The 19,700-nt window shown below is 33.5% G+C and overlaps 1 protein-coding gene across 1 annotated transcript in view; it reads left to right on the top strand.

The window, feature by feature from the left end:
• Aqr (aquarius intron-binding spliceosomal factor) overlaps positions 1-19,700 on the top strand; it is a 125,103-nt gene that overhangs the window by 73,480 nt on the left and 31,923 nt on the right. Inside the window, exons 18-25 of the mRNA XM_046461282.2 lie at positions 677-844; positions 2,366-2,535; positions 5,909-6,150; positions 9,372-9,515; positions 10,484-10,553; positions 11,490-11,600; positions 13,793-13,902; positions 16,323-16,458. Of these exons, the coding sequence (XP_046317238.1) occupies positions 677-844; positions 2,366-2,535; positions 5,909-6,150; positions 9,372-9,515; positions 10,484-10,553; positions 11,490-11,600; positions 13,793-13,902; positions 16,323-16,458 (1,151 nt within the window). The remainder of the gene's footprint in view (positions 1-676; positions 845-2,365; positions 2,536-5,908; positions 6,151-9,371; positions 9,516-10,483; positions 10,554-11,489; positions 11,601-13,792; positions 13,903-16,322; positions 16,459-19,700) is intronic.

The raw sequence follows: 19,700 nt of genomic DNA, 5'->3' as shown, positions 1-19,700 counted from the left end.
GCTGGCTTTGAACTCGAGATCCTCCTACCTGAGCCACTGGGATTACAGGCATGCACTACCATGCCTGGCTCAAATCTTGTAGTTTTTGACATTCACTTACAAAAGTGTTCACTATTTGCATCTGAGTCTATATATATTTAACCATATTTCTCATAGTATTATCTGTAAACAATCTTTTTGTGCCTTGATGAATTATTCTTGATTGATCTGTTTTAATGCAATACAGTTAGGCTGTATTTGGAATGACACTGATAGGTGGCTTAAATTGATGTTAGAAACCTACTTTAAAAAAAAGAAACCTGCTAAATATGATGCATATGAGTTATATGGCAACCACATTTTTGGTTATTTACTAAGAATGTTAAAAATAAGAATGATGATGAGCATCCAATTTTGGAGTATGACTTAAAAGGCTTATTCAATAATGAATTCATGATATAAAAGTTTCTAATTTAATATAAAAGAAGTATCAATATAATTATTGCTGTGAGATATTAAGTATTAAAAGTTATAGGAAAACTCATAATTGTATACAATGCAAATATGATCATTGGTCACCCTTAATATTTAAAATTGTTTTTAAATATCTGTTCCTTATAAAAGGTTGAGAATTTGCCAACAAAAGACTAAACAATGAAGTTCTAAAAAATAAAAATGTCTTTTTATGTTTTACTAGGTCTTCGTAAACATGATGTATGTTTTCTAATTACTGTGCGTCCCACAAAACCTTATGGCACAAAGTTTGACCGGAGGAGACCATTCATCGAGCAGGTTGGCCTGGTTTATGTCAGAGGCTGTGAAATCCAGGGCATGCTGGATGATAAAGGGCGTGTCATTGAGGATGGTACGGGTCTGTCTCTTTGAAATCGTGTGTACAGAATAAGTTTCTTTGCCTTTTTTCTTTTTGCTTCTTAAATAAAATTCTTAGTTGTGTACATACTAATTCAACATAAAGAGTATATAAAGGATGTGTAAGGTACCTACTTCAAAGTTTTAGAAATAAGTACTATGGTTCAAATCTTCTGTGTTAGATGTAAAATATTACCCCATAAATATGCACAATTATGTGTCAAGTATTTTTGTAAAAGTTTCTGTGTTAGATACTGGAAAGGATAGGATCTTTTTGAAATCACATTTATTCAAAACTATCGTTTTATAATACTTTACACTATTGCTTTGAAAAATTCCTAAACAATTCATGTAATTGTTAAAGCTTTTTTTATATTCAGTGATATATTTATCTAATTGTTTTCTTAAGTTTTACTGTGTTGATTCATTACAGTAATGGTTCTCAACTGGAAACAATACTGCTCGGCAGTTGGAAATATGTAGTGATACAAAAATTGTCAAATGACTAGGGTAAGGGTGGTTAATGACAGGCTGTTGGCATTTTGTGGGTGTAGTCCAGGGATGTTAAACAGAATTATTGTATAGACAGAATGACCCTGCCTGAGATGACAGCATATTATCACTTAAAAACTGCTTTACAGGGTTAGTCACCTCTTATATGCTTATCACTAATTGTTCCTTTGAAATTCTTTCTTCTGTTGTCCTAACTTCCTTTATAAAAAATACCTCTTAAATTATGAGTACTCCCAAGACTAATGTTTATTTTACAACTTGGTTGATAAAGTTCCCTTAAAACTTAAATCAGCTTCTATCATCTGTGATTTTGAGATCACATCACTACTAAACTGCTGCTGTCTGGGCTATTCATCTCTAGAATATAAGGAAATGGAGACTGGGTAGAATAAACATAAGGCTACATAATGGAACCACAATTTGAGGTCTAAGACCCCAAAAGAGGAAAGAAGGCAAAGGGACAAAAAGAAGCATTTGGGCTTTCAGCCATTAATACCCCATTTTTCTGTATATATAAAATTTTCTTTTATTCTGGTAATAGTAGACAGAATGTAGAAGGTTGAGGAGAGTGATCAGCCTCTGTCAAATTAGGAATAGAGAAATTATCCCTTAAATCTCTTAAGTATAAAATTTAATTACTCTGAAAATATTTATGAGTACTTACTGTATGTAAAGCCCTACTAGGAGCTATTAGTGAGTGACAAGTTCTTTGATTTCTAAGAGCTCCAATATTAGTTGGGGATATATACAAATAGTTGCAGTTCACAGCATTGCATCGTAAATATTATGTGACTTGAAAGGAATCATAAGAATTTATAGAGAAAGGAGAAAATGCTTTCAGTTTCTTGGAATATGAAGTGGATAAGTAGAGGGCATTTCAGTGAGAAGAATGGTTAGAGTTAAGTCTGGATGGTTTATCCATTTTTTTTTTTCCTAGAAAAGAAATACTGTTAACTTACTTCAGTATTTGAAAAGTATTTAACAAACTTTTAAAAATGTTTAGGACCTGAACCCAGACCCAATCTTAGAGGAGAATCAAGAACGTTTAGAGTATTTTTGGATCCAAACCAGTATCAACAGGATATGACCAATACTATACAAAATGGAGCAGAAGATGTATATGAAACTTTCAATATAATAATGAGGAGAAAACCAAAGGAAAATAACTTTAAGGTATTGTTTTGGCTATATAACTAAAAGTACTTATGTCACAATTTAAATAATCTTAAGACATAAATACATTAATGTTGGGTATAAAAGATTTGTTAAGCAAATAATAATCACTTTAATTTTATTCTAAATAATATTCTTAAATTCTTAACATTGATTAAATATAAAAATTTAAGGAAATTCATTCGTTAAATCTGTTTTGTTTTTTGAGAAATAAAAAACTTAAAATATGAATGGAGTTTTTTTCAAAAGGTCACCTTGTTGTCTATCTTTTTTTAATATTAGGTACTCAGTTTATATCCCAGGATGAAGTGAAGAAAACTGTTTACTTATTTACTAGAATTTCTTTTTTAAATCAAAAGTAGATGTACATCCAAATGTGGAACCCCAAGGCTCTGAAGTACTCTGATATATAATATATCTGTACTTTATTCATTAGTGGCAAGGAGAGATTTAGGGACTTATGATTTTACTTTTATAATTTTGTGGGGAGAAGAGTTTAAGGAAGATTTTTTAAATTATTATTTGAAACTATATTATAAACCTTAAACATTGAGCATACCTAGCATTTGATAACATCTAGATTTTGTGGAAAGTGCTCTTCTTTCCTCTGTACCCCAAAATGCAGAGTTTCTTATACATTCCTATTACTTTATTACCTCTTCTTACCCATTGTTATGAAAACAAACCAGAAACCTGTCAAATAAAGAAACTTTCTCACTATAAAAATAAAAGAACCATCTCTCCCTATTGTTGAAGACAAGAACAGTGGAGATAGTCTTGATTTCTTTTTGTTTAAACTACACATGCAATCCATCAATAATTTGATTAGCTTACTACCTCCACTGATGCCATGTCTAGACACCTTCAATTCTCCCATCCTTGCACCATTCTTGTGAGATACTTCCATTCCACTATTCCACTATTCTCCACCTAGTAGCTGAATAATCCTTTTAAAATGTAAATTATACTTTGATTCCCCTGTTCAACATTCTTTAATGTTTCCTGTCATTTAGGAAATTCTTACCATAATCCAGAAGGCCTTGCCATATATGTCCTCTGGCTTCCTTTCTTATTTTCTTTTATCTGTTATTCACTAAATAAAAGCCACACCGTTTTTTTCTTTTCTTTTCTTTTCTTTTGCTGTTCCTTTAATAATCCAAGATTGCACATAGTGTTCCCTCTCCATAGACGGTCTTTCTTAGTATTTGCATGTTTTTTTCCTTCATTGCACATGAACAACTGAGTTTAAATGCCAACTGATAAGAGAAGCCTTCCTTGGCAACCTTACTTGAAGTAGGTAAGATTACCTACTTATCCCTTCTCAGTATTCTCTATCCTATTAGCTCTATTTTTTTCAAACTCCTTGACATACCTTATAATTATATATTTACTAATCTGACTTCACCATTAGATGGCAAGATTATGAGGGCAAGATCTTTGTTTTGTCTGTCAACATAATCTTAACACCTAGAGCTATGCCTGGTATATAGTATGTGCTTAACAAATATTTATTGAGTGAATGAAGGACAGTCTCACATTTAGTCAGTTTTTAGTAAATGAATCTCAATCACTTTACTTTAAACAAAAAATCCTTTCCTAAATGTATTTATTTAATGCTTATAAAGATGAATAAAACACAACTTATACCTTTAGAGAGCTTAACTACTAACAAGGGAAATTAGAAATATAAACAAATAACTACCATGAAAAATTAGAAGGTGCCAAAGCCATAAGAAGGGTACACATGAAGGTATCAGGGAGTTTAGAAGAGACATTGAGGTTCTGATCAAACAAAGGGGAACCTTTTCCAAAGCTTTCCTGTTTGGGGAAAGGAAGAATACTTTTTTTTGTATCTTGGGTGTTTTCTTGTTTACCTGAGCAGCATCCCACATTTCCTTCTTTCTTTTCCAGTTCCTACAGCGTATTCTGATCTGGATATTTCACTTCTTCCTAGACAGTTGTATGTGTCTCTTCCCTAGTTTCCTCACAATTACCTTTATTTCATACCTTTCCTCCTATTCTTAACACTGATCATTTTAGTCTTGCTTCTCAGAACATTTCTGTGACTTTCTATTAATGATGACATAAATCAGAGTGCTTCAGAAATTCTTTACTTGAGCTAAATTAAAGTGCCACTGTCCTTCATGAAACCTTTTCTAATGTTAAAAGTCTCCCCTGCATCCATCTCTCTCATCCACTATGAACTGTATTCTTCTTATATTTTGTAATATTCTTTACTGTCGGCCACATTCTGCTGCTTTGTTCTTGCCAAGTTTGGTCTTTTGTTTAAATCAGGGTATATGTATAGTGAAGGACATATTTTATCTCCCTGCTAAAATTACAATTTTCTTACAGGGCAGAGCTTTCATCTTATTCATCAGTGTTATATGAACATACTCATTAATCTGTCTATATATCCATGCATGCATCCCATATTCAAACTGTTCTAGGTCCCTCCTACTCTGAAAATTATGTTTTAGTTGGGAGTTAAACAAATGACCAACAAGTAATGAAGTATATGAACCAAGAGAATTTCAGATAGTGAAAAAGGCAAGTATATAAAACCAGGCACTAAGATTAACATAGTCTATCCTTTGATTTTTTTAAATTGGGTTTTGTAGCAATTACCATTTAAAACAACATTGATTTGGTTATTTTATTCTTTGAAATTAATAGCCTCATCTCCTAATTTCTATATGTAGGATAGATTACTTTGTTGAGGTGATTTTTATAAGAATCTGCCTTGGCTTTTGGTAATTCCTTTTGACAGTATATATGTATTAGCTACTATAATAACTTTTTGTTGTAGTCCTGATTCTTTATTCTGTAATCTTATTTGACATTTTCTTAATTTTTATAATTTTGTTTACTTTATTGTTATTTCTCGCCATGCTAATTTTAGTATTTCTGAGTTGTGATGTGTTTCATGATTTAGGCATACACTAATGTGCTCTAGTTTTATGTGACTTTAACATAAGAACTCTGGATTATAAGAGAGGAAGATTGCAGGAGTTTCTAAGGAAGCATTTTCTTTGGTTCTGTAATGTTTTCATGCTATTGGGTTGACATGAGTCTGATTTTTATCCTACTCAATAGGAGTTAAGTGGTAAATTCATTTATGTCATTATGCCTAAGTGAACTCAATGGATAAACTGTTCTTTCTAAGTTTGGTCTTTTGTTTAAATCAGGGTATGGTATCAGCTGAAAATATAGCTGTTGATTCAGTCTAGCCAAGCACCTGTCAGCAGAAAATAGCTTCTTGCCCTGAAACACTTGGGAATTCTGGATTAGTGCAGCCAGCTCTGCATTCCAGTGAAGTGCAAATGTTTGACATGTCTTATTGACACATCCTTTTCTGTCCTTTTACTGACAGGCTGTGCTGGAGACTATTCGAAACCTGATGAATACTGATTGTGTGGTACCTGACTGGCTGCATGATATCATTTTAGGTTATGGGGACCCAAGTAGTGCCCATTATTCAAAAATGCCCAATCAGATTGCTACCCTTGATTTCAATGATACATTTCTCTCCATTGAACATTTAAAAGCCAGCTTTCCTGGTCATAATGTTAAAGTAACTGTGGATGACCCAGCTCTACAGATACCCCCTTTCAGGTAAAGTCAGACCTAGATGTACTCCTTTCAAGCCTTCTGTAGTCTGTCTGTGATAGGCCATCAGCACCAATGGCTAAAGTGAATTTTAAGTTATTTTATCAGGTTTTTGTTTTGACAGCCCCTACATATAATCACTGAAATAAGTTATTATATTTTACTCTTAGGGCAGAAGCTATTTTAAAACCACAATTAAAGTAGCTTCATGTCTTATAAAAAAAAATCAGTAAAAGGACTGGAGATATAGCTCAGTTTGTATAGTGCTTGCTTCACATGCACAAGGCCCTGCATTTGGTCCCCAGCACCACAAAACAAAAGCAAAAACAAAAATCAGTATAATGTGTGTTGTCTGGAGAAAATGAAATATAGTATCTGATGAAATATTTCTTTGCATTTTACATATAATCTGATATATTTTCTTCTTTTGGGGGTGGGGGGCAGTGGTGGGGATTGAACTCAGGGCCTCACTTATGCTAAGCAAGCACTTCACCACTGAGCCATAGCCCTAGTCCCCTTAATCTGATATATTTTCTAATACACATAGCCATCTGATGTTGAACTTTATTTTGACTTTAGGAAATTCTTTTTTTCTTTTACCCTTGCTTGCTTTCACAGATTTTAAATACAGGTTGAGTATCATTTATGTAAATGCTTGGAACCAGAAGTGTTTTAGATTTCAGAGTTTTTCAGACTTCGGGATATTTTCATAGATTTACTGGTTGAGCATTCTTAATCTGAAAATCTAAAGTGTCAAATGTTTCAAAATCCAGAACTTTTTTTTCCATATGTTTTATTGGTGTATTATAGTTGTAGATAATGGAGGGGTTTTATGCATTCATATGTGCACACAGTATAACAATAGAATTTGGCTAGTATCATTCTCCACTATTTTTCCTTTTCCTCCTCTTTTCTCTCTTCCTGATCTCTTTCTTCTGCTCTATTGTTCCTCCCTTTGGTTTTCATGAGACCCTTGCCCCTAATTTTCTTTTCTTTTTCATCTCTAGCTTTCACATATGAGAAAAAAACATATGACCCTTGATCTCTGAGTTTGGCTTATTTCACTTAACCTAATGATCTCAAGTTCCGTCCATTTTTCTGCGAATGACATAATTTCTTTTTTCTTTATGACAATAAAACTCCATTGTGCATATATACTACATTTTCGTTATTCATCTATTGACAGATACCTAGGCTGGTTTCATAGTTTGATTATTGTGAACTGTTCTGCATGGGTATATATTATCACTATAGTATGATGACTTTGATTCTTTAGGATAAATACCAAGGAGTGACATAGTTGGTCATATGGTAGTTCCATTTCTAGTCTTTTGAGGAACCTTCATACTGATTTCCATAGAGATTGTACTTACTTACACTCCAACCAACTGTATAAAAGTGTTTCTTTTTCTCCACATCCTATTGAGCATATATTATTGTTTGTATTCTTGATGGCTGTCATTCTAATTGGAGTGAGATAAAATCTTAATGTATTTTTTATTTGCTTTTCCCAGTTGCTAAAGATGTTGAACATTTTTTCATGTATTTGTTGGCCATTTGATTTTTTTTTTGACCAGTGTCTGTTTAATTTGTTTGCCCATTTATTAATTAGATAATTTGTGTTTTTGATGTTAGGTTCTTCTGAGTTCTTCATCTATTTTGAATATCAGTCCTCAGTCAGAAGAGTAGGTAGCAAAGACAAAATTTGAAACTTTTTTGAGTGTCATCTCAGTGCTTAAAAAATTTCATATTTGGGAGCATTTCAGATTTTGCATTTCATATTAGAGATACTCAACCTGTATTCAAAATATAGTTGTATTAAATGTTAAATTAGCTTTGGTTTTAAAGTTTGAGTAGAAAAATAGAATGAAGTACCTAGAGCACTTGGTTGCTGATCCCTGAATTCTTCATATGGATTAGAGGCAAAGGACTCAGATAGTATGGGTGGTATACCTGGGTTTGCTTACTTTCTTGTTTTTTTTTTTTTTTTTTTTAAATAATTTTTTTAGTTGTTGATAGACCTTTATTTTATTTATTTTTTTATGTGGTGCTGAGTATCAAACCCAGTGCCTCACACATGATAGACAAGTGCTCTACTGAGCCACAACCCCAGCCCTGGGCTTACTTTCTTAGTTGGACATTATAATACACAGCTTTTAGTTGAATGTTAAATAAAATATAATAATTAAACATTTTAAAATATATCCTTTGTAACACCCAAACCTTGTCTATCGCCATACTTCCTAATTCTGTTAATGACAAAAGTTGTTGTTCCAGTCACCATCTTGAAATCTTAGCATTATTTTTTAAAATGTTTACTTTAATAATTCCTGACCCATAGAGTAGCTTCTGCTATAGGGATAGTTTTTTTTCAAATGTCATTCCTTACTACTACATCTCTAGGCCCTCGGTCCTTGTGATGGTGGTGGTGTCTTTCCTACCTCTCTCTCTCCACTTGAACTATTAAATGCCTCACTACTAGAGCCGCTCACTCCCTAACTAAGAAAAATGATTGCTCCTTTTGCTTAACAAATAAGGCTGACCCCCTTAGCTTCCTACTAATTCTTAGCAGTTTCTGGTACTATCTATTTTTTAAGGTTTTGAAGAAAGATTGAAAAAATTGCATGTAGATAATTCATTTTTTTAGTTTAATTTTAGGAAGTTCATTGGACTTTCCTCCCTATGGAGAGTCACCTTCACACCCAGGCTAAGAACCTCTGCCTAAAAAGCTAGATGTTCTAGAAGGGTCATAACTAGGCTAAAGATGCATATCTGTCCTTTACTTTTCTCTGTTTCACCCCACATTCCAGCAAAATTAGGCTGCTTGTACTTGACCTCTGCTATTACTTCTTTCTTCCAGTAGTATCTTCCCTTTCCATTTTCAGATATCTAAATTCTTTGAGACTCAACTGCTTCCTGTCCCTTATTGTCTTGTCTGATTCAGTGAAGGACACAAATAAAGCTCCCATAGTGCATATGGCATAAATATTTTCTGTTTCTTTGATCTCTCAAAATTGGATGACTTTTTCCTAATCTGAAGACTGATTTTTTAACATCACATTTTAATGCTTATGAATTTACTTTTGTTCAACTTATACAAATAATAAGATCCCTTAAACCAAAATGTTTTTTACTCATCTGATTATTCTCCATATAAGTCATGCACAAGATAGGTACTTAATAAATCCTTTTTAATTGTAAATCGAAAAAAGGTTTTGGTCTTGTAGGATAACTTTTCCAGTAAGAAGTGGAAAGGGGAAGAAAAGGAAAGATGCAGATGAAGATGAAGACACCGAAGAGGCAAAAACCTTAATTGTTGAACCTCATGTTATTCCTAATAGGGGACCTTATCCTTATAACCAACCCAAACGGTAATTTTACTACTTATTCTAAGTATTGTAAATTCGCTGTTTCAGTTGGGTTACTGTTTTTATTTTAACTTAATTCATTCATTCGTTCATTCATTCAGTTTTCGCATTACTGGGGATTAAGGCCAGAGATGTTCTACCACTGCACTAACTTCCAAGCCCTTTTTATTTTTTTTTACTTTGAGACAGGATCTCACTAAATTGCCAACATTGGCCCCAAACTTTCAATCCTCCTGCCTCAGCCTCCTGAGTTGCTGGGCTCACAGGCAGGCACCACTAGACTTGGCTTTCTTATACTTTCAAAACCTTAAGATACTTTAGTTTCTGGACCCTCTTTCCTTTTATTTTGTTAACCAACTGAATAGCTCAGACATTTTAGGCTACTGTATAATAATATTTCAGAAAGGAACATGTTCAGGTACTCTGAGAAACAAATGCTACTACACAGGGTTACCTTAATTTGAGTAGAATTCTTATTTCATGACCCTGTGTTACTTAGAGCAGTAGCCCTAGTACAAGTGTCCTGTAACTAAAAAAGGTGGCATAGTATTAGGGAATAGCAACTTTTACAGGATAAAACAGGTCTGAAATGGGCAAAATGTATCAAAAAGTAATCGCACGCCTGTAATCCCAGCAGCGAGGGAGACTGAGACAGGAGGATCAATAGTTCAGAGCCAGCCTCAGCAATGGCGAGGCGCTAAGCAGTCGGTGAGACCCTGACTCTAAATAAAATACAAAATAGGGCTGGGGGATATGGTTTAGTGGTCAAGTGAGTGCCCCCGAGTTCAATCCTAGGTACCCCCTCAAAAAATTTTATTCTTTTACTTGGAGGTGGACTATGTAAATGTAAAGAGATTGACAGAACAAAGGCAAATACAGAATAGACTTTTGGTCCTTGTTTTTCCAAATGTATACTAAATATCATCTATCTCTATTTCTAACCAACTTTTTATTGACCCTTTTATTTACAGTAATACTATTCAGTTCACTCATACACAGATAGAGGCTATCCGTGCTGGAATGCAGCCTGGGCTCACCATGGTAAGAGAATTACTATTACATATGTTGTTATCTGAATTTAGACCAGGTTTTTTTTTGTGAGCACAAATTTTTAATGTATTCTTCGTGTGGTTTCAAGTGTTTTTTTGTTTGTTTGTTTGTTTGTTTTTTGGTAATTGGATACAACACCTTTATTTCACTTATTTTTGTATGTGGTGCTGAGGATGGAACCCAGGGTCTCGAACGTGGGAGGCAAGCACTCTACCTCTGAGCCACAACCCCAACCCCAGCCCCAAGTGTTTTGTTTTTACTTTTTGAATTTATTAAGATTCGTCTCTGGCCTAGGGTATGATCTGTCTTGGTGACTATTCCTATGTACTTGAAATGAATGTATATTCTGTTATTTGGGAGGTAGTGTGAACTGTAAATGTCAGTTAGATCCCTTTGGGTTTTTTTTTTTTTTTTTTTAAGTTCTTTTCTATCCTTACTGATTTTTTGTCTATTGAAACAGTAATTTCTGTTGATTACTGGGAGAAGAATATTGACATCTTCAACTATAATTGTGAATCTGTTTCTCCTTTCATTTCTGTTAATTTTTGCCTAATGTATTTTGAAGCTTTGTAGATGGGAACATACCTCAAGGCTGTTATGTCATCTTGGTGAATTGACCCTTGTATTATTATGTAATGTCTCTATCACTGGCAATTATCTTTGCTCTAAAGTCCACTTTGTCTGGTAATAATATGATCATGCATCTTTCTTTTGATTAGTGTTCAAGTGATATTTCTTTTTTATCACTTATAAACCGCCTATTTTTTGTTTTCAGGTTTATTGACTCTTCAACTCTGCCCTATTATGATATTGAATCCATCCAATGAATTTTTAATTTGTTATTTAATCATTCAGTTCTAGTGTATGGTAATGTGATAATTTAGTATTTGATATATATTATCTATTCATCTTCTTCCCTTCCCCAAGGTTGTGGGCCCACCTGGTACAGGAAAAACAGATGTGGCAGTACAGATCATATCCAACATCTACCACAATTTCCCAGAGCAGAGAACTCTAATTGTTACTCATTCCAATCAGGTAAGTGTGTGCAAGTGTATGTGTGTGCGCATTTGTATGTATGCATGTGCACATTACTGCTTTTACTTCTTTGACTGAATTTATTTATCTCTTCAGTTTCTAACCCTTACCAGTAGCATTTTTCTTCATTTAGAAGAATGAGTATTTCTAAAAGATCAAGATCTACAATATATTTTTTCTTAATATTTTTTTTAATTGTAAGTGAACACAATACCTTTATTTTATTTATTTATTTTTATGTGGTGCTGAGGATCAAACCCAGTGACTCACACATGCCGGACAAGCACTCTATCCCTGAGCCACAACCCCAGCCCAAAGCCTGCAATATATTAATGCTAAATTGAATTTAAAATCTTTGTGAAGTGTACATGTTGATATCCTTATTACATTGAAGCCTTGTGTGCGCTCCTGGTCCTTCTGAAGCAGTCAGAAATGAGTAAGAACAAATTATACTTATTAACTCTGGAGCAAAATATAGATAGGTAATTCTGAGAATATTCTAAAATATACTGATTTTACATGGTCCTCTAATCCTTCAAAAATACTTAGTGGTGACTTCATTTGGCCCATCTTCAGAAGATTTGTTCTACAAAGAAGTTCAGAGTTTGGGGAATGTCAATCTGTTCATTTAATCTACAGTTTGATTTATTTATTTTTAGCAATGCTCTCCAGTTCATTCACCCATGTTTTTATATGTAGTGTTTTCAAAGTCTATGAGTACTGTTGGCTTGTTGTACAATATGGTGAATTTATGCAGAGGAATTGTCTTGGGGAATTGATTTGGACTACATCTTGATAAAGGAAACAGAAAAATTATGGAAAGTACTTTCTTCCACTTTTATTAATTTTAGTCTGTAATAATTATACTTATCTGAAGTCTTAGAATGAACAAATAATAAGTCATAAGTTTTTAGCATAGTATTTTTTACTGTTTTGCCCTACCTTGATATGACTTTCTACAATGTCCTTTATTTATGATTGACATATAGCACAATCATAGAGAAGGTTAATTTGCAAAAATACCCAAAGAATTCATTGTTTTCTAAGGGCCTCTATTGATTATTTTTCCTTGAATTAACTTTTTGGGGGGGGTTAGGTCTTCATTTGCATGTATAATTCAAGTAGTTTCTTCAATATCCTTCTGATTCACAATGGAATCATTTTTCGAGATCATAATTTTTTTTTGCACTCTAAATCTGTGTGATTCCTGACTAAGGGAAGCAAGTAATGCCATGTATTCTGATGTTTTCTGTGGTCCTCAGTTTTGAATAGTTGAGTATCAAAAGTTAGGGTAGTGGGAAATTTTTCTGAAAATTTGCTTATCTCTTCAGTTTCTGAACTCACTAGAATATTGATAGTAAAGGATATCTGTATTTAAAGTATGGAACTTGGATGTTTATGAGACTAGATGTTGACTTGATGGGGTAGTAGTTGGGGTTGGATTTGTGATAAAGGAGAGATGTTTGAATGGGGCCAATTTTTAAATGATGTCTTTATTAGTGTATTTTTCCAGTCTGAAACTTTTGCCTTTCTGCAAAACTTTATAACTACAAAGGTTTAGATAATGAATACTAGGATTTGAAGAACTTCTAAATATGAATATTTCACAGCTAGAAAGAAGTGACTTCTAAATGGCTTTCATCAGAATAGTTTATGATAAATGAGCACTCTGCTTATTGTATAGAGAAATGAAGACTTTCAGCTTAAGATTTGAATGATTCATTTTACTTTTCTCTATTGTAGTCTACCTATACACACTGCCTTCTCACTGTCCTTTTCCAACTGTGAAAACTTTTTTGATTCTCTGCAACCTTGTAAATGCTGTGAGTGAAATGAAACTCAGTATGGTGAATTATTTTAGGACTTATTACAACTTGGAGGAAATAGCACTACTGAACCAATGCCTTTCTCTTTTCAGAAATTAGAAGCTCAGTTTTCATGGGTGGATGGTTTTTATTGTTTCCGGTTATTCATTTGGCCAAGTGTACATATATGGCAATATCAGAAATCAATAAAAGTATTATATTGTTTTAATTATAAATGGCCTAGTATAAGACCTTTTTTCCTTCTGTTTAGATTGTGATTCTTATTGAGCAATACTCTGTCATTCTAAATGTTAGTTTCTGTTATTTTTAAAGATACCTACTGAGTCTTTGAAACTGACCATCATCTTTTTTTGCTTTATTCTCCAGGCCCTGAACCAGTTGTTTGAGAAAATCATGGCATTAGACATTGATGAGCGCCACCTGCTACGTCTTGGTCATGGAGAAGAAGAGCTGGAGACAGAGAAAGATTTCAGCAGGTAAGCACAAGGTGGTGAATTTTGAAACACTGTACCTTTTTCTCCTCCTTTATTAAAGACACACCAAGAGCAAAGAGCCACGAATGATCAAATGTAATTCTGAAATTTTTAGTATAACCCACTTAGACTACATATTGTTTATGCCATGTTTCCAGGTATACAGTGATTTCTGTGAAGAGGATTATCATGTTCATTGTAAAATTGTGAATTGCCATTTGTTTTCTATTTATTGAAGTAATTTTTAATGTTGCCAGTTTAAAATTGTTCAACTCTAGATGATTCTTTTTTCATATTTCATCTTGACATTTAATTTACATTTTTTTAGGTACCAATTAAGAGGTTGATTTTTTTAGAGAAATGTAAATTAATAGTTTAGTGATAGTGTAAGTTTGGGGGCTTATTGCCAGTTTAGCTGTACTTTATGATTAATATTATATACTTTAAGTTGACTAAAATTTTTCAGATTAAATTTCTATTTCCATGTTTTTCTTCATTTTCATGTTTTTCTTCAAAGTTGTAACTCATTTATATGTTATTATTTATGACTCATTTCATTTATAAAATTCATGTTTAAAGCACAATTTCAGATAATAATAGCTGAACATATTTAATATGTTGGCTATTGATCATACACATTAAAAGAGTACTAAATTAATGCTTCATGTCTATTCTGAGTTCTTAATATTACAGAGATCACCAAATATTTAGCTCATAAAAAGTCAAGTGTGTAACACAGTACAATATGCCATAAATCATCAGCTCTACTGCTGATATTTCCTGAAGTTTTCCATAGTATTTTCTCATGTTAAAGTTAACTTCAGAATGTGGATTAGACTTTAAGATCTAATAATTGAGTTCAGTGAACATGAAGAAGCACAAGCTAAGCTCTGTGCCTTATTAGCATGTGTGTGCTTATACATTTGAGCATATTTTATTTCTCTTTGTCATAATTAAAAATAAAAATGATCGTTCTACAAAAAAAAGTAATATCACTTTTTCTAAAGAAAAAAATATTTAAAACCTGGTAAAGTAGTATAGGGGCGGTTACCATTCATAATTACACTCTCTCAAAATAACTTTCTATTAATCTTTTCTTAATAATCAGGCTATTTGAAGTTTTATATTTTTCTTTTTTAAAAAACAATTTGTAGTCTCTTTTTTAAGTACAGTTTATACTTATAGAATAATTGTGCAGATAGTACAAAGAGTTTCACTGTATATTGGTTTTGGGTTTTGTTTTTTTGTTTTTTTTGGCACTGGTGATTAAACCCAGGGGCACTCAACTACTGAGCCACATCCCCAGCCCTGTTTTGTATTTTATTTAGAGACAAGGTCTCACTGAGTTGCTTATTGCCCTGCTTTTGCTGGGCTGGCTTTGAACTCTGATCCTCCTGTCTCAGCCTCCCGAGCAGCTGGGATTACAGGCATGTGCCACCTCGCCCGGCTGTGTATTGATTTTTTAAGTTTAATGTTATGTCACAAGAGTTAGGATTTTATTATTAGATCTAAATACTCCTAATTTTTTTCTCATTACCAAGGTGTTTATTGTAGAAAAAAATTTAAACTATAGATAAGCAAACAGAAAAAGTTGCCTCTCACAATGTTTCTATCCTTCTAAGTGGAAAAATTCTTCAAATCATAGACCGTGTCTTATATCTCTTTTCTACTCTTCATCATTTCTGGCTGCCTCAAAGATGAATTTCTGAATTATGGAGCATTTAGGAATATGACTTCTTCCTTTGCCTGTTCTTTAAATATGTGAATAACAATGATTAGACTGTTTCAGTCTTGTTTTAAGCATTGAAGAGTTAACGGAAGATTGTCATTATGGAAAGAGTATATATCAACTTTGAGGTCTAATTTTGGTTCCACTACTTTGTTTCTTAACTCTCTTTGGACAGAATACTCCCCAAACATCTATTTTCTTATTAATTCAGCAAATATTTAGGAAGATGATAGGTTTGGGTGCCAAGCTATATGTTAGGATATGTAGATGATCAAATATATTTTCTAATTACTTCTTAAAGCTTTTGGAAGTAATCTGATCTTCCAACATGATAATGCAAAACAGTGCCATTCAAAGCCATTAATCTGTAAACTGTTAGTGGTCTAGCACCAGAATGCTCTGTACTCCCTTCCTTGTTGAAATTTTATTTGGGGCAAGGGAGAGATAGCTGAACTAATTGATTTACCCTTCACACAAACCCAAATCACACTGGACCTAGGTGTACTTTAAGTAGCTTTTGGTATGAGGTAATCTACCACCTAAATAACTACCACCTAAATATGAATTGTTTTCTACTGTTTTTTCTCTTTGTCTGTTTATAGTTCTATTATTATTTTCTTTAATTTCTCTGATGGTTTCCTTCCAAGTCTCTTCATTACAGAGTTTTGCCTTTTTACCTAATTGAAATTTTTAGGTATGGAAGAGTTAATTATGTCTTGGCTCGAAGAATAGAACTTTTAGAAGAAGTCAAACGGCTACAGAAGAGTCTGGGTGTTCCAGGAGATGCCTCATATACTTGTGAAACCGCAGGTTATTTCTTCTTATATCAGGTAATATGTTAAATGTTTTTAAATTATAATTAATTATAATATGGTCCCCAGTTGAAAATTGGAATAGGTCCCTAATATTCTTCTTGAACGCTTATTTTGTTTTTCTTGAGTAGATTAAAATATGTGGTACTGCCAGAGCTATATTTATAAATGTTAAGTATTTGTATTTTTTTTATTATTTTCAGTTTTTCTTTGCTAAATAACTTTAGTTGATGACTCATTCAGTGGAAGGCCAGTGTTGGCAAGCTTTAAATTTTTTTCTTTCTTGCCTTTACAAAGTTTCACGCCTCTCTCTCTCCTCACTCCCTTTTCCCCCCTCTTATTACTATAGATATCTAGCTACATTTTCTAGCCTCCCAGTGGTAACAAAGTATAGTTCTACAATTTTATTATCTCATTAATCAACTAATGAAGGAAAATACATTTTTCTTTCAAATCTCCCAAAATAAATTATGTCTTAGAACTAATTACACAATGGGACTGTAAATTAAAATTTCTGTTGACTTCAGTTTAGTGGCATGCTATTACTTTTATCAAGGTTAATATTTTTTGAGTATGAAAACCAGTGAGAAATAGCCAAATAAGATAAATAAAAATAAATTTTATTAATTAGGTTGCTAATAATTCTAAATGCATTGATAATATAATAATGAATATTTTATATGTAATTTACTTATTCTCTTTATACTAATACATTTTAGATACAAATCATAACATTGAAATATGAAAGAATGGGCTCATGCTCATTCTGAGGAGATGGACAAGCTAGTTGATGCATTCAAAATGAGCAAATTTCATGGTTTCTTGAAAAGCAAGGAAAACATGCACTGTCTTGCAAAGAGGTCTACATTAGACTTAGACTGTTTAGAATTTTGAAGAATGGAAAAAAGATCATGCTTAAATGCCTATTTGACAGGAAAAAAATAACTGGTCTCTCAGTAAAAACTACTTTTAAAAATAGAAATAATGGGGGCTGGGGTTGTGGCTCAGTGGTAGAGCGCTCGCCTAGCATGCATGAGGCACTGGGTTCGATCCTCTGCACCAATAAAAATAAAAAATAAAGATATTGTGTCCACCTAAAACTAAAAAATAAGTATTTTTTAAAAAATAGAAATAATGTATAAATTTTGAATAGGTGAATTTGAAGTTTCATAGTATAGATCAATAGTTTGCAGCATAAAATAATTATATCAGGAAAGCTTTTCACAGGGTCAATTTCAAAGCCCTATCTTATTTTTTTTTTAAAATTTTTTATTGTTGGTTGTTCAAAACATTACATAGTTCTTGATATATCATATTTCACACTTTGATTCAAGTGGGTTATGAGCTCCCATTTTTACCCCATATACAGATTGCAGAATCACATCAGTTACACATCCATTGATTTACATATTGCCATACTAGTGTCTGTTGTGTTCTGCTGCCTTTCCTATCCTCTACTATCCCCCCTTCCCTCCCCTCCCCGCCCCTCTTCTCTCTCTGCCCCCTCTACTGACATTCATTTGTCCCCCTTGTATTATTTTTCCCTTTCCCCTCACTTCCTCTTGTATGTACTTTTGTATAACTCTGAGGGTCTCCTTCCATTTCCATGCAATTTCCCTTCTCTCTCCCTTTCCCTCCCACCTCTCATCCCTGTTTAATGTTAATCTTCTTCTCATGCTCTTCGACCCTACTCTGTTCTTAGTTACACTCCTTATATCAAAGAAGACATTTGGCATTTGTTTTTTAGGGATTGGCTAGCTTCACTTAGCATAATCTGCTCTAATGCCATCCATTTCCCTGTAAATTCTATGATTTTGTCATTTCTTAATGCAGAGTAATACTCCATTGTGTATAAATGCCACATTTTTTTTTATCCATTCATCTATTGAAGGGCATCTAGGTTGGTTCCACAGTCTTGCTATTGTGAATTGTGCTGCTATGAACATCAATGTAGCAGTGTCCCTGTAGCATGCTCTTTTTAGGTCTTTAGGGAATAGACCTAGAAGGGGAATAGCTGGGTCAAATGGTGGCTCCATTCCCAGCTTTCCAAGAAATCTCCATACTGCTTTCCAAATTGGCTGCACCAATTTGCAGTCCCACCAGCAATGTACAAGTGTACCCTTTTCCCCACATCCTCGCCAGCACTTGTTGTTGTTTGACTTCATAATGGCTGCCAATCTAACTGGAGTGAGATGGTATCTTAGGGTGGTTTTGATTTGCATTTCTCTGACTGCTAGAGATGGTGAGCATTTTTTCATGTACTTGTTGATTGATTGTATGTCCTCCTCTGAGAAGTGTCTGTTCAGGTCCTTGGCCCATTTGTTGATTGGGTTGTTTGTTCTCTTATTGTCTAATTTTTTGAGTTCTTTGTATACTCTGGATATTAGGGCTCTATCTGAAGTGTGAGGAGTAAAGATTTGTTCCCAGGATGTAGGCTCTCTATTTACCTCTCTTATTGTTTCTTTTGCTGAGAAAAAACTTTTTAGTTTGAGTAAGTCCCATTTGTTGATTCTAGTTATTAACTTTTGTGCTATGGGTGTCCTATTCAGGAATTTGGAGCCCGACCCCACAATATGTAGATCGTAGCCAACTTTTTCTTCTATCAGACGGCGTGTCTCTGATTTGATATCAAGCTCCTTGATCCATTTTGAATTAACTTTTGTGCATGGCGAGAGAAAGGGATTCAGTTTCATTTTGTTGCATATGGATTTCCAGTTTTCCCAGCACCATTTGTTGAAGATGCTATCCTTCCTCCATTGCATGCTTTTAGCCCCTTTATCAAATATAAGATAGTTGTAGTTTTGTGGATTGGTTTCTGTGTCCTCTATTCTGTACATTAGTCCACCCGCCTGTTTTGGTACCAGTACCATGCTGTTTTTGTTACTATTGCTCTGTAGTATAGTTTGAAGTCTGGTATCGCTATACCGCCTGACTCACACTTCCTGCTTAGCATTATTTTTGCTATTCTGGGTCGTTTATTTTTCCATATGAATTTCATGATTGCTTTCTCTATTTCTACAAGAAATGCCGTTGGGATTTTGATTGGCATTGCATTAAACCTATAGAGAACTTTTGGTAATATCGCCATTTTGATGATGTTAGTTCTGCCTATCCATGAACAGGGTATATTTTTCCATCTTCTAAGATCTTCTTCTATTTCTCTCTTTAGGGTTCTGTAGTTTTCATTGTATAAGTCTTTCACCTCTTTTGTTAGGTTGATTCCCAAGTATTTTATTTTTTTTGAAGATATTTTGAATGGA

The sequence above is a fragment of the Marmota monax genome, unplaced genomic scaffold (genome assembly GCF_021218885.2).
Source record: "Marmota monax isolate L192 unplaced genomic scaffold, Marmota_monax_Labrador192_F-V1.1 WCK01_AAM20220418_F8-fsc00001, whole genome shotgun sequence".
Lineage (NCBI taxonomy): Eukaryota > Metazoa > Chordata > Mammalia > Rodentia > Sciuridae > Marmota > Marmota monax.
The sequence above is the reverse complement of the archived record's forward strand: the minus strand, read 5'-3'. Positions and strand labels throughout refer to the sequence as shown.